Genomic DNA, 13,871 nt, shown 5'->3' on the forward strand with positions numbered 1-13,871 from the left:
TCTATGAAACCTAGAGAAATAAAGCAGATAAATATCAATATACATGACCAAAGCCCCCTATTGCTCTTTAATTTTTCTTCACATTGTTCATGGGAATAACAATGTGTAAGTTCAGTAAAAACTCACTAAATTTGAAGATGACTTTGAACCTGTTTTTTTTAAGCAAAAGAAACATGCTTGCTATGCCAACAATAAATGGACATTCAAGGGCAATTTCATGTAATAAGGGCTGGAGGAATAACATCAGTAACCACAGAAAGTTCCATATTAGCTGTTTAAATTTCCTGATGTTAATCACCACTTATTGATTTCCCTGCAACTTGATAGACAAAATTTCACTTGGCTTTTAGCACTAATTTTAGTCTCTTCTTTACCCATGTAATTTCTAAATATTATGTTCGTTACTTAAAGAAACTAGAATGGCCAATAAAATAAGAAACAGTATTAATTAATCTTTAGAAAGAACAACATGGCTGACACAACTCTGGATTTAAAGGGGGAACAGACATCTACAATTCAAAAGAAAGAAAAAACCTGCTCTGTTCATTGGTATCAAATAAAGACCAAGTTACGCAGAGTTCACAATGTATAAAACAAAATAAATAAAAAAATAAAAACATGAATCACAGAGAGTTTTTCTCAGTTGAGACTCCGTTAGAGAATTTAGCCTTTATGCTCTAATGTAGGTGGATGGCAAGCTATGGGTTGGAGCTGAGTCAAATCTAGCCTGACATCTGTTTTTGTAAATAAAGTTTTATTGGAATACACTGTGAAATTGACAAGCCCAAAGAACACACCAATCAAAGTTAAAAGGCCCAAGGCTGTTGCTTTTGTTTTTTCTGTTTTTGCATTTTCTGATCCTATCCTCCCTAAGACTCCCCACCCTCGTTTGTCCTAGTGGATGGCAGTTTCACTTCACAACATCACAAATGTAGAACTTACTTTTTAATTCTTTCTCCAAAAGAAGCTATCTCCTCCAAGATCTTTTGAACAGTTGAGACAATATCCTGTACCATATAGATTCTTTCAATTAAGCCCTTTTTCTCAGATTCCTAAGAAACATAAAAGATTTAACTCAGTTACTTCATTTTTATTGGTCTGCTATAGAAATTATTATGCCATATTATCATAGCATGGTTATTATCAACAGAGTGACTTCAGAAGATAAATTTACGTTTTTCATAACTTAATTTATTGACTCCCCCAGATCCCTGCCTACTCGTGAGATGTGACCACTTGTAGTGCGCAAGCATGTCGCTACCTCAATATCATGAGCTGATGAAGGGGAGCCCCACAGACAAAAGAACTTCATTTCCCTGTGGAGTTGCTGCTTCTCTCAGAGAATTCTGCAATCCTTTCCATTGGCTGATCCTGATTTCTTCTGTCTTCACAAGGTTAGCTTACTTACCCTTCTCCCATTAGTCCTTCAGAAAGGTTTCCAGCAGGTAACAATAAGGCATGTTGGATATCCAGATTTTGTATATGGAATTCCGCTTTCTAAGAATATTACCCTTACTTTGCTTATAGAAAACCTAAAATGTGTTTTACCATGTTAGGTAGCTAATGTTTATAAAAATAATTTAGAAATTACTCCCATATTGGAAAAAGATGATTCCCTGAGAGTGGCATTTTCATGCTATTTCTTATATTCTGATACCTAGCTCTGATATCTAGCTCCCTTATGAACTCTACTTTAACTGGGATTTAGTTAGTGTCTTCTTAGCTCAGGCCTAGCTGGGTCACTGTAGTACCTAACATATAGTACCTAAAACCTCAAATAAATCTAACAAAACTTATTTTTTTTCTACCTAAAATTTTACTTGGGTTAGAATTGTACTAAATTTTTGAGCAAATATCTTCTAAATTTAAGAGACCATTTCTATAATAATCTTCTTTGCAGCAAAAGAAAAAAAATTCATTCTCATCTTGTATTCTCTGTCCCATCAAACTGGACCCATGGATGGAAGAAGGAAAACACACCACCCCATACTGATTGCAGTGACTGGTAAAAGCACCAATATGGCTGAAATGTCAAAAAGCACAAATTTCCCTTCTTGCATCTGCCCTTGTTTATGGAGCTACTGGCAGAAACAAAGCAAAGAGAGGGGCTGAGGTTAGAATGTACCATTGCTACTCCCTTTTGAGTAAGGGTGCTGGTCTGGTTTGAATAACTTCTTACCATATGTTCTGTACCCATTTATGCCACCATTCTGTACAGAAGGAGAGGTCATACTCATTGCTTCCTCTTGCAAAGTCAAACTCACAAGACATTTTTACTTTTTCACTCTAATTTTAAATTTCTTCTTTCCCTTATTCTCTTACTGACTCTAATTCTTCAAGTCGTTTGCATCAAAAATTGGATAGACTGCAAGAGCGACTTAATTCCTCTTCAGCAATCCACCAACATCTATTAATGGGCACAATGGTGAAAACCCATCTCTGTCTGCCACAGAAGCATTCATGTTTATAAAGGAGGATTTGAAAGCACCAGGGAATTTGACCCAAAGGGCAAAACTGGCTTCCTCTTCTCAACAGTGTAGAGTTTAGGTCAAAACAATTTCTTGGAAAATGACTCAAATTTCCATGTGGCTCAATTTCATAAAAATTTCCTATTTTAGTTGACTGATTTTTTTTTTCCCCCTATGAAACAGCCAAATGCGGAGGTTCTGGTTGTGAAGAAAAGCCTGAGTTAGTACACCAAAATAATAAATGATTCTCACAATGTTCTTTTACTTTTTAATGAATTTGATGTTTTGGTTTGAATATTCAATATTTAAAGACTAGGCCAAAGAATTCCACTTATCTAGGGTACCAGCATAATTTATGAACCATATCTGTACACTTTTAAGAGTGAAAGTAATCAGAATTATGAATTTTTGAAATATTTATCAACTGACAACTTGGTTTATTAGTGGATCTATAAAGTTATTTCATTTTTATTTATTTTCATGACATTGTTTAAAAATTAAAAAAATATTTTACATGCATTAGAACAAAAGAGATGTGCTTATATTATCTGAATTTTAAAATGATACATGAAGAATAATTATTCATGCTACATATTCATACATTTAATTGGTTTCCTAGTTATATCTGTTTATAGTCCCATGTTAAGATTACTTTTCCAAAAAATGTACTTCTTTAATGTCATCTTTTCACTTATAATATTTCATAAAATTGTTCTTACTTATCTTCAGAATTGCACTTAATGGTCATTAAATTGACACCTTTAATTGACTCTACTGTAGGCCATAATTTTAATTACAAAAATACTCTCTCTCCAGGCACTGAGGTACCTTGAAAACTCACAACAAAAATGTGATACATGAAGAATATTCTCAATTCTATATTTTAAATATTGAAATCTGTATATATTTCTGCCCCAATAATTTCAAAGGCATGATATCTTGTATCCATTCATATGAACTTTCTCTGTCAATCTTTTTTCAAGATAAAACTTTAAATAAGTTGTCTCTATGATTCTCCACAAAATTTATGCTGAAAAATTAATGGCTTCTCAATTTCCTTCCATTCCTGGGTAGAATTTATATTTATCCTATTAAAAATCAAAAGATTTTTTTCATCCCACAAATTGAGATAATCCAAAGTGTAACTTCAGAACTTAAACACTGAATCATGCACAAATAGGTCATTTGACCTCACAGTTCACTTTGTGCTGAATATCCCTTTCTTTTGTAAAGAAAAAAAATTCAATATCTTTTATGCCAGTTCTTGTAAAATTCACTTCCATTTACTAAAGGCTTCCAAAGATGAAGTTACTTAGCATTTTCAGTCATCAAAAATCTTGATTAAAAATATTCCAATTGATACGACCAAACTGCAACAAACATTTAAAAGATTTCTTTTTTTCACAAGAGTTCAATAGCTTTGGGGAATGTTTAAGTTGACTGAGAGTTCTTCAAAGGTTTCAAACATTCTTAAAATCAGATGGATGGATGGATGACTGGCAGCAAAAACAAAGTGCACGCTGCCCTGCTGAAAGAAGTATATTTTTATATCTGAACATATCTCTGCCATGAAAACTGCTGTTGCTATCCCAACTCAGTATACACAAAATATTTATAAATGTGGACACTACAGCTTCTAATTCAATTGGTGGTGCATTATCACTTGTCTGTATGCGATCATGGATAATCAGGGCACCATGATCTATCAATTGTACATTTCTGCTTCAAAGATCCCTTCAATTTATATGAATATCTTATTAGCCATGATGCTGTCTGTGCTTCATCAAAATCTGCATTCACATTATCACTACAAAATTAAATAACCCTCAATGCTAAATGTTTAAACTAAATTTACAATAGCATTCCTGATGTCAGAGATTTCATTGTTTGTAAAATTAACTTGCAAAAGCTTTATTTTGATTCCATATAGTGGATGAAAACAAATCATAATTTCAAGTCATCATGGCGGGGTATTAGAAAAGTTTTCAATTAGCAATAATCATGCCTCATTGATTGAGGCATTGTATGAGTACAACAATTTCAGAATTAACTTATTTGATATTCTGTTTGAATCATTTGACAGCATGCTAATAAGACTGGTATCATTTGCCTCTTCACAAGGTTTTTAATATATTGATGCAATTGAAGTCAACACATTAATACCTACCTTGCCCTTTTTCATACATGCATAATTAAACCTTGGAATGGAAGATGAGATAAATGTGGAAGAACAGTCATTTGATCTAAAAGAAAAGTCATGCTGAACAGAGAGATTTGTAAACACATCTTTGGGCTGTGTAAATTAACATTATGTTTCCAGAAACAGTCTTCTAAAAGTAACTATTGACAGCTGAAGGCTCTTCAGCAGGTTTGTAACTTAAGTTTACATGTATCAGTGATGTGATCATGGTCCCAGTGGTAGCCAGGAAATGTGAACAGACATTCATCAGTTAGTCTGTCAACAATTATCTTGAGAAATGGATTGTCAGTACTTGATTATTCATTAAACATGTGCTCTTTATATTTATTATTATTATTTACTCACTGAAAAAGCATTATCAAACAGTAAGAAGTAGGAAGGAAGATTCCAGGCCTCCTACTCCAGCAGAATGACCTAAAGGTCCAACTTATACTCCTGGCCTTCGTGAAATCTTTCCTAGGGATGCCAGTCCACACTGACTACTGTCTTGTTCTTTCAATTTGCATCACACCTCTACTCTTTTCATCATTCTAGTAGCAAATGTTCTTTTCACTCTCTACACTGCAAACTTTATCTTTTAAAACATGTACTATTGATTTCATGGGTCTTTAATTATATCTGCCAATATACCAATGGACATGTTATATGGTCTTTGATATTAGCATTTCCATTAATAGGAAACCAAGGTACAAAGAGGTTAAGTGATGTGTCTATGTCCACATTTGTCTATGTTCACATATATGTGGCAGAAAATTCCAGTCCAGGACTATTAAGTCCAGAGGAAGAGTGGACATTTTCTAGTGGGCATTTCACAAGGTAGGCATTCAGCTCACACTTGTTCTTTTTGTCATTTGCTTCTTTAGTGTCTATTCTCTGTTCTCTCGACTCACTATATAATACATGATTTGTAGACATTTCATTCAGTTACATATTTCTATCTACTGTTCATTTCCAGTATTATTTGCCCAGTTTTCATGAAAATGTATGTTAAATTACACTTTTTGAAAATATTTGGGGAAAAACATTTCTTTCCATTCTTATTTTTTAACTTTTCTTGCTAAACATTTTAGCAAACTTTATGTATAATTTTCATAAAATACCTACCATAATTTACATTATAATAAAATGCATTCATTCTTACCTAGGAGCTGGAGTAACCAGGGTTTACAACAACAGATGCAAAGTTAGGGGGAACAAAACAAAAAAAACTTAAGATGTACCAACTCCACAGGCCTACATATTTTATTAATCACACGCTATGGAGTCAGAGGGAAGTGAGTTCAACATGGGTCTTGTCATCTACGAGCTTTGTGATCATGTCAAGTTCCTACTGGTTTCTGAGTCACAATTCTGCAATCTGGAAAAGGGAGATCATAATCCTGACCCTGACTGGAGTATTTGGAGAATTAAATATTGTATCCTATGCAAATCATTTGGAACACTCCAGGTGCTTCATAAACATAAGTCCTTGCCCTTCAAGAATGCGAAGAGACAAAAGAACAAATAACCTTTCGTCTAGTTTAAAGAATCCTGGGGTTCATTTAAGTTTCAAAAGCAACGATCTTTTTGTAGTTTTTTAAGGAACCTCCATACTGTTCTCCATAGTGGCTGCCTTCAAGAATGGGAAGAGACAAAAGAAAAAATAACCTTTCGTCTAGTTTAAAGAATCCTGGGGTTCATTTAAGTTTCAAAAGCAACGATCTTTTTGTAGTTTTTTAAGGAACCTCCATACTGTTCTCCATAGTGGCTGTATCAATTTACATTCCCACCAGCAGTGCAAGAGGGTTCCCTTTTCTCCACACCCTCTCCAGCATTTATTATTTCTAGAGTTTTTGATGATGGCCAATCTGACCGGTGTGAGATGATATCTCATTGTCGTTTTGATTTGCATTTCTCTAATGATTAATGATGATGAGCATTCTTTCATGTGTTTGTTGGCGATCTGTATATCTTCTTTGGAGAAATGTCTATTTAGTTCTTCTGCCCATTTTTGGATTGGGTTGTTTGTTTTTTTGTTATTGAGCTGCAAGAGTTGCTTATAAATTTTGGATATTAATCCTTTGTCAGTTGCTTCATTTGCAAATATTTTCTCCCATTCTGAGGGTTGTCTTTTGGTCTTGTTTATGGTATCCTTTGCTGTGCAAAAGCTTTTAAGTTTCATTAGGTCCCATTTGTTTATTTTTGTTTTTATTTCCATTTCTCCAGGAGATGGGTCAAAAAGGATCTTGCTGTGATTTATGTCATAGAGTGTTCTGCCTATGTTTTCCTCTAAGAGTTTGATAGTGTCTGGCCTTACATGTAGGTCTTTAACCCATTTTGAGTTTATTCTTGTGTGTGGGGTTAGGGAGTGTTCTAATTTCCTACTTTTACATGTAGCTGTCCAGTTTTCCCAGAACCACTTATTGAAGAGACTGTCTTTTCTCCACGGTATATCCTTGCCTCCTTTATCAAAGATAAGGTGACCATATGTGTGTGGGTTTATCTCTGGGATTTCTATCCTGTTCCATTGATCTGTATTTCTGTTTTTGTGCCAGTACCATACTGTCTTGATTACTGTAGCCTTGTAGTATAATCTGAAGTCAGGGAGCCTGATTCCTCCAGCTCCATTTTTCGTTCTCAAGATTGCTTTGGCTATTCGGGGTCTTTTGTGTTTCCATACAAATTGTGAAATTTTTTTTCCTAGTTCTGTAAAAAATGCCAGTGGTAGTTTGATAGGGATTGCATTGAATCTGTAGATTGCTTTGGGTAGTAGAGTCATTTTCACAATGTTGATTCTTCCAATCCAAGAACATGGTATATCTCTCCATCGATGTGTATCATCTTTAATTTCTTTCATCAGTGTCTTATAATTTTCTGCATACAGGTCTTTTGTCTCCTTAAGTAGGTTTATTCCTAGATATTTTATTCTTTTTGTTGCAATGGTAAATGGGAGTGTTTTCTTAATTTCACTCTCAGATTTTTCATCATTAGTGTATAAGAATGCCAGAGATTTCTGTGCATTAATTTTGTATCCTGCTACTTTACCAAATTCATTGATTAGCTCTAGTAGTTTCCTGGTAGGCAGAAACTAACACACCATTGTAAAACAGTTATACTCCAATAAAGATGTTAATAAAAAAAAAAGCATTGACATGTTAAAAAAAAATAGGTAAAATAAAATAAAATAAAGCCAGTATTTCATTTTACTTTAGGGCAGTGAAACATTACACAATTCATTATAAAATCATCTGAATCAACCAACCAAATCTAAATTTTCAATTGATAGGAAAAATAAACTTACTAGTAAAAAAAGAAAAAAAGAAAAAAAAAATAGCAACGATCTTCCAGGACAAGTCTACTCATGTTGCCCTGCGTCGTACGAAGATCATCTGGCAGTTCTATCTGCATCATGCTGGCTTTATTTACACGTTTCAGATTGAACCAGGGAATGTGGTGATAACACAGTTTAGCAAACACAGCATTACATCTGAGGCTGCTAACAAATTGCCTAGGAAGAGTAACAGTGATTCATTTAGAAAAGGGAAACTGTTATCACATGTGCTTATATTTTTCCTTAACATATAAGGCTTCTAATTTATAGAGGGAAGTGTGTAATAAAAATAGTGATGGCCACTGGTGTGATTAAACCAATGAACAAGATAACTGTGGCTGAACACATATTTTTAGATTCCTACATTTCAGAAAGAATGGATTTTACTTCTCATTACTTGAAAAAAACACCAAGGCATAAGTAAGATTCGCATGATTTAGGGCCTACATTATGAGCAAATAGGCAATAACATATAACAGAAGAGATGAACGCATGGACATTTTCAGATCCAGAATTCAAATTTCAAAAGGTTCCTTTGCTTTGTTACATACTACAGAGAATGACTGTAAGAATAATAATGTAATTGTAATAATAATTGTAAGAAAAATAATGACAAACTCCAAATCTGTAACCTAAAAATGCATATTATTATATAAAATGTATGTAAGGTCATTTTTTCATTGTCCATTTGTTTATAAATTGTCAAAAAAAAAAAAGAAAAGCAACACTGAGTCTTTAGTGGCTAAATTTTAGAGACAGTTGACTGAAGAACAAATAATGTGCCTGTGTTGTAACATGGCTGTTCTTTAAGAACAAAGCCAATAAATAAATAAATGGATCAGTCAAGCAGTGGATTTTTTCTTCTTCAAGGCTTTGTTGGCTTCCCCAATGTCTCCAAAGAGCATAGCACTGTAGGTGCAATAAACTAGCTTCGAGCCTCTGGGAGAGAATTAACACCATCAAAATGAATTTACAGCTAAGAATTCATTATATAATCAGTATGCTACTTTAAATCTTTCCCACATGTTCTGGTTCAGGAAAAAAAATTCTCATTTCTCTATTAATTACCTAAGCAAAACCAAAGAGCTAGTCCTGAAAATTGACCATGTCAGGAAAGATCCTTGGGACATGCTTAAAAAACTGAGTAGCATTTGTCACAGGATGCCCAGGATTCCCACAAGGGATTGATGCAAAATTTCTATCTCAGGATCGTCCAAGTAATGCCAACCATCCAGGGCAAAGACAACGCAAAAATATGACTTTAGACTTTAAATGGGAATCTGTTTGGTCTGTTTCATCCCACTGAATATTAAAAGCCTGCAATTTGAAAACCTGAAGAATTATAAACATCAGAAATAGACTGAGTGGCATTTAGCAGGGGAAAAAAAAAAACCTCTCAGCATCTGTCATAACAAAGAACAAGAAGTAATATTTCTGATACACGAGATTAAAAATTGTTCTTTGAGAATCTGGCTTAATGCACTGGGAACTGTCTTTAAGGTTTCTTCCCATGAGCTACGTCCTGTGTGCATGGACGGACACACACACACACACACACACACACACACACACACACACACACACACACACACACACACACACACCCCTCTATGGTATGCTATTAAAATGGGGGGAAAAGTCTGCAGTCTTTCAGGAGAATACTTCCTTCTCAAGTAGTATTTTTGCTTTGGAAATGAATATGAAACAGACTGGATTTTGAAACAGTATCATTTCTAAGTAGTTATAAACTGCTCTAACTATCTATTCATTACATAGAGCCCTTCCTTCTATACTGACTGGTATTTACCAACATGTTTCTTTGGCCTGCAACAGGATTCTCATCAGGGATCAAATGAGAGGGCTGAAAAAGTAAAAGGAATCATCATCATGAGGAAGATGTTGATAAAACACTTTTGAAAAATTGGGAACAATTTGGGAAAAAAATTTATTTTGAATTAGACCCTGGGAAGATTGATTTCCTTAAAAGTTTCTCTGAGCCAACTGACAGATGCCACACCATTACAAGGCAAACAGGGCTAATGGTTTTCTATAACTGTCACTACCATAGGTAAACACACAATAAGCTGCAGTTGCTGATTTAGCTGTGCGTGTCCTTTAGTTTTCTTTGAGGTGGGGGAATGAGGAGGGTAAAAGATAAAATATTAATCACTTAAGACTCAGCTCAAACATCACCTTTAGCAGTCCTGACTCACCCAGGCACTGCATCGCTAACACCCAACGTAGTATACAAATTTTGATGAAAGTAGCAATCACAGATACAGAGAAAACACTCCATAAAGGTTCTCAATAATAATGTGGAAAAACGGACCAATAAATTAATGATGTTTCCTTCATAACAATGTAACATAGTCCAAAATAAACAGGATTTAGATAAGAAAGGCTGGATTTGAGTCTCGCTACTATCCTGGCTGGGACATCTCTGATGCATTATTACATTTCTCTTAACCTGGGTTAGTTCATTCGCACATGGGGAAAATAATATCAAATTTAATGGTTTACTTTGAGTACTGAATGAGCTAAAGCATATAAAAACAGCCTGCAAATTGTAAACACTCTACAAATAAGAATAATCTTATATATCTAATCATTTAAATAATTGTTACTCAAAATGGTCTCATTTTAAATTATTATTTTTGTGTCATTTATTACTTACTTTAAATTACTATATTCCCTTGAGGAAAAAGTGATGTCCCCACCTTTCTATCAATTATTTTGCAAATTATTTATCAATTACCTTGCAAACTCATTGGATAATTGGGACTTAAGGCAAACCACACTGAAACAGAGTGGATTTCAATAGGAAATTCCTCTTGTAGGAATGGCGACTATCCTCAGAAAAATACTGACTTGTGGATAATTGAGATACAATGTCCAATGTTTTCTATATTAGCATAATGTAAAAATTTTAGACAACGGCAAGATAAATATCCAGATGTAGTATAGTCTATAACATCAGAGCACCAGTTAGTGCACATTAGCTAATAAAAGGATGGCTAATCCATCTAATTTATAGTCTGGCACACCATATTTCACAATATTTGGGAGTAACCTACCAAGTATAATCCTTACAGTAGAAATCACAAAGAAAATCCACAAGTACTGGGGCTATCAGTGAACCTGGTAGCAGTAGGCTGAATAATGCTTCAAATGTCAGATTAATAACATTTCTGGATTATTTCTGAAGGTAATGAAGCCAAACATTTTTGAGAATGGAAGTTTGAGTTTTTAAAAGGGATTTGAGCAAGTCAGTGGTTCAGAGAAAAGACGGCAGGAAATAGGGAAGCCGATCCCTTTTCATGCAAAACATGCATAAACTGATGATTAAGAATTGGCTGGAATCCATTTTAATATTAAAGTCTTGGAAGTAAGATGGTACGGTTGAAATGTTAGCAATTAAATCACTTCATCACTGAATATAATATTAATTCAAATTAAAAGGAGTTACATCGGAACAACCATTTACTTTATTCCCCTGAAAATTATCCATAAGTAGGTCCTCTACAACATGCCCTGTATATAGACTGTATATGCCTTGAAAATATGTGTGTATTCAACTATTGTTAACCTTTCAAAGATATTACCTGACTTTTCATTTTCTTAAAAATATCACACCATCTTAAAGTACCATGGCTTAGTCAATAGTTACAAAAAAAATCACTGATCAAACTAATTTGCTTTGTTTCTGACATTCTTAAGAAGGCACAAAGGAATCATAAACAAAACTACTCTCACTATTGAATTGTAAGAAGACTTCCTCCAAGAACGAGTCTTCCCGGGTTGAGATACTATAGATCATCTTCTCTTTCTGGAACAAGAAAACACAGGGCATGAGGTATGCTGGCCCTGAACAACTCAACCAAAGGACTATGCAGGTTAATTTACAACAAGAACTCCTAAATATTGATGATACATAATAAATATTGATTTATACGCCACGTCCTTCTCTCTCTAAGAAGGCTCTGCCTGGGTAGTGATGAGTGAACTAATCAATTTGTAGGATGAAAATCATTTTTACAACTAAGATTGATGGTTTAAAATATACTTAAATTTTAATAATGTATCCTAATTTGTGAAAAGAGAATAGAGATATAATATTCATTTGCATCTTTTCATTATAAAATGTTCCACCACGTTCCACCATCAATCAACAAAAATGTATCAGATATTTCTTATTTTCTAAAAGGAAAACATGCATATCTGTTTTTCACCCATAACTGACATGAAAGGATGATCCGCACCCCCCCAAACACTGTAAAGCAATTGTGAACTCATTGATAATCTTAAAAGAATAGATGATTCAAGTCCTATTTCTGACAGCTGAGTTAAAAACAAACCAACCCACAATGCAGGCATCACAATGTAGTCTCTTTATGATAGCAATAGGCAGGTTTTTTTTTTTTTTTTTTTACATGCCCTTATGATTCCTTCTTCCTGATGTTACTAGTAAATGCTGAAACATCCTACCTAACTGATTGTTGGGCTGGAAAAAAAAAAGAAACTCTAATGCAAGTATTTATACCTTCTGCAATGAAAACAAGATATTATTGCCTTGCATGACCTTTCCTAAGTATGAGATACAGCATTTTACACAATAGTTTCTTGGTTCACGCTTCAATTACTGACCTTTACTGTGTAGAAAATTAATGCAATTTTCATTGTAATCCATCCGTACAAATAAGGTCCACATAGAATTCCACATATGGAATCTAATACAAATAGGAAATGTCAGCTGATTGCTGTTGGCTGAACTTAGTCATTATCTGTTTGTTCTGGGGTCCCCAGCAAACTCTACTTGTAACAAGCAATTTCTTGTGTGGAGCCATCAGGTATAAGAAAGAAAAAACTCCTCTCCTCAAAGTTTAGTTTGTACATTTACTTTCCTAAAAGCCAAAAAACTAGTGACCTGAAAGTTCTACGTTGTAACTGAAAGTCCACAAAAAGAAAGGAAGGCAAAACTGTGGAGCCTAATTTGGTTTCTAAAAATGCAGGTCATTTTCCATGGACTTCCAACAATGAGAAGAAGCGAGAGGCTACAGTGATGTCATTTTACAACCATCCCTGTTCCAGACAATAAAAAGATGACAGACCCCAGACCATGTCCTGGCCTGTGCATCAGAGACAGGCAGAATATGGGAATGCGTCCATCTCCCAAGGAAGCTGTGCCAAGGGGCCCCAGCATGCTTTCATCTTCCACAGTCGTCCATGATGGTATTTGGTGGGAAGGGGTGCTGGCAATTAAGGAGTGTCACTTTCAAGATGGATTGTTTGGGTAGAAAGGAGTTCCTCTCCTCTTCTGGTTTGGAAGGAGACGGCTGTGTGTTTATCATCTGTAAACAGTTCATCTCTCACTGGGTGTGTTACAGTTCCCAGAAGCCCGTCTGTCATGTCGAACACACAACAGAAGCCAGAAGGGCGCTGTGGGGAAGCCCTTGGAGTCAGCACACTGTGCAGGGCAGTGGCCCAGGGCCTGTGTGCTTGAGGGACCCATCCCAGGCATGGAGGTTGCTCTACGTGGAGAAGAAATGATGAAGTGTAGTAATATATAGGTGGATGTATGCTCCCGAAGTCTTAAAGTTGAAAACTGCTCTAGTTTACCCATCTCTTAGAGCAGTGAGAGTGAAGAGACGTGCAAAAAGACTGCGAAGTTTGCCAAAATCCCCTCACAATAGAAGGCTTGTGTTCAGCAGAAGAGGCACAAACAGAAGTCAACATTTCATTTCAGACTTATTCCTCTAGAAGTTTCCACAGAAATATGAAATTGAGGAAGCAAAACAAACATGGCCACGTGGGGCTATTAAAGGCCCTACAAACATACTACAATCAAAGTATCTCAAGAATGGAATTGCTCTGGAGGAGACATGGAGAACCCCAG

At 35.0% G+C, this 13,871-nt stretch overlaps 1 protein-coding gene across 1 annotated transcript in view; it reads right to left on the reverse strand.

The window, feature by feature from the left end:
• MCTP2 (multiple C2 and transmembrane domain containing 2) overlaps nt 1-13,871 on the reverse strand; it is a 254,744-nt gene that overhangs the window by 20,014 nt on the left and 220,859 nt on the right. Inside the window, exon 20 of the mRNA XM_055088201.1 lies at nt 943-1,052. Within this exon, the coding sequence (XP_054944176.1) occupies nt 943-1,052 (110 nt within the window). The remainder of the gene's footprint in view (nt 1-942; nt 1,053-13,871) is intronic.

The sequence above is a fragment of the Physeter macrocephalus genome, chromosome 11 (assembly GCF_002837175.3).
Source record: "Physeter macrocephalus isolate SW-GA chromosome 11, ASM283717v5, whole genome shotgun sequence".
Lineage (NCBI taxonomy): Eukaryota > Metazoa > Chordata > Mammalia > Artiodactyla > Physeteridae > Physeter > Physeter macrocephalus.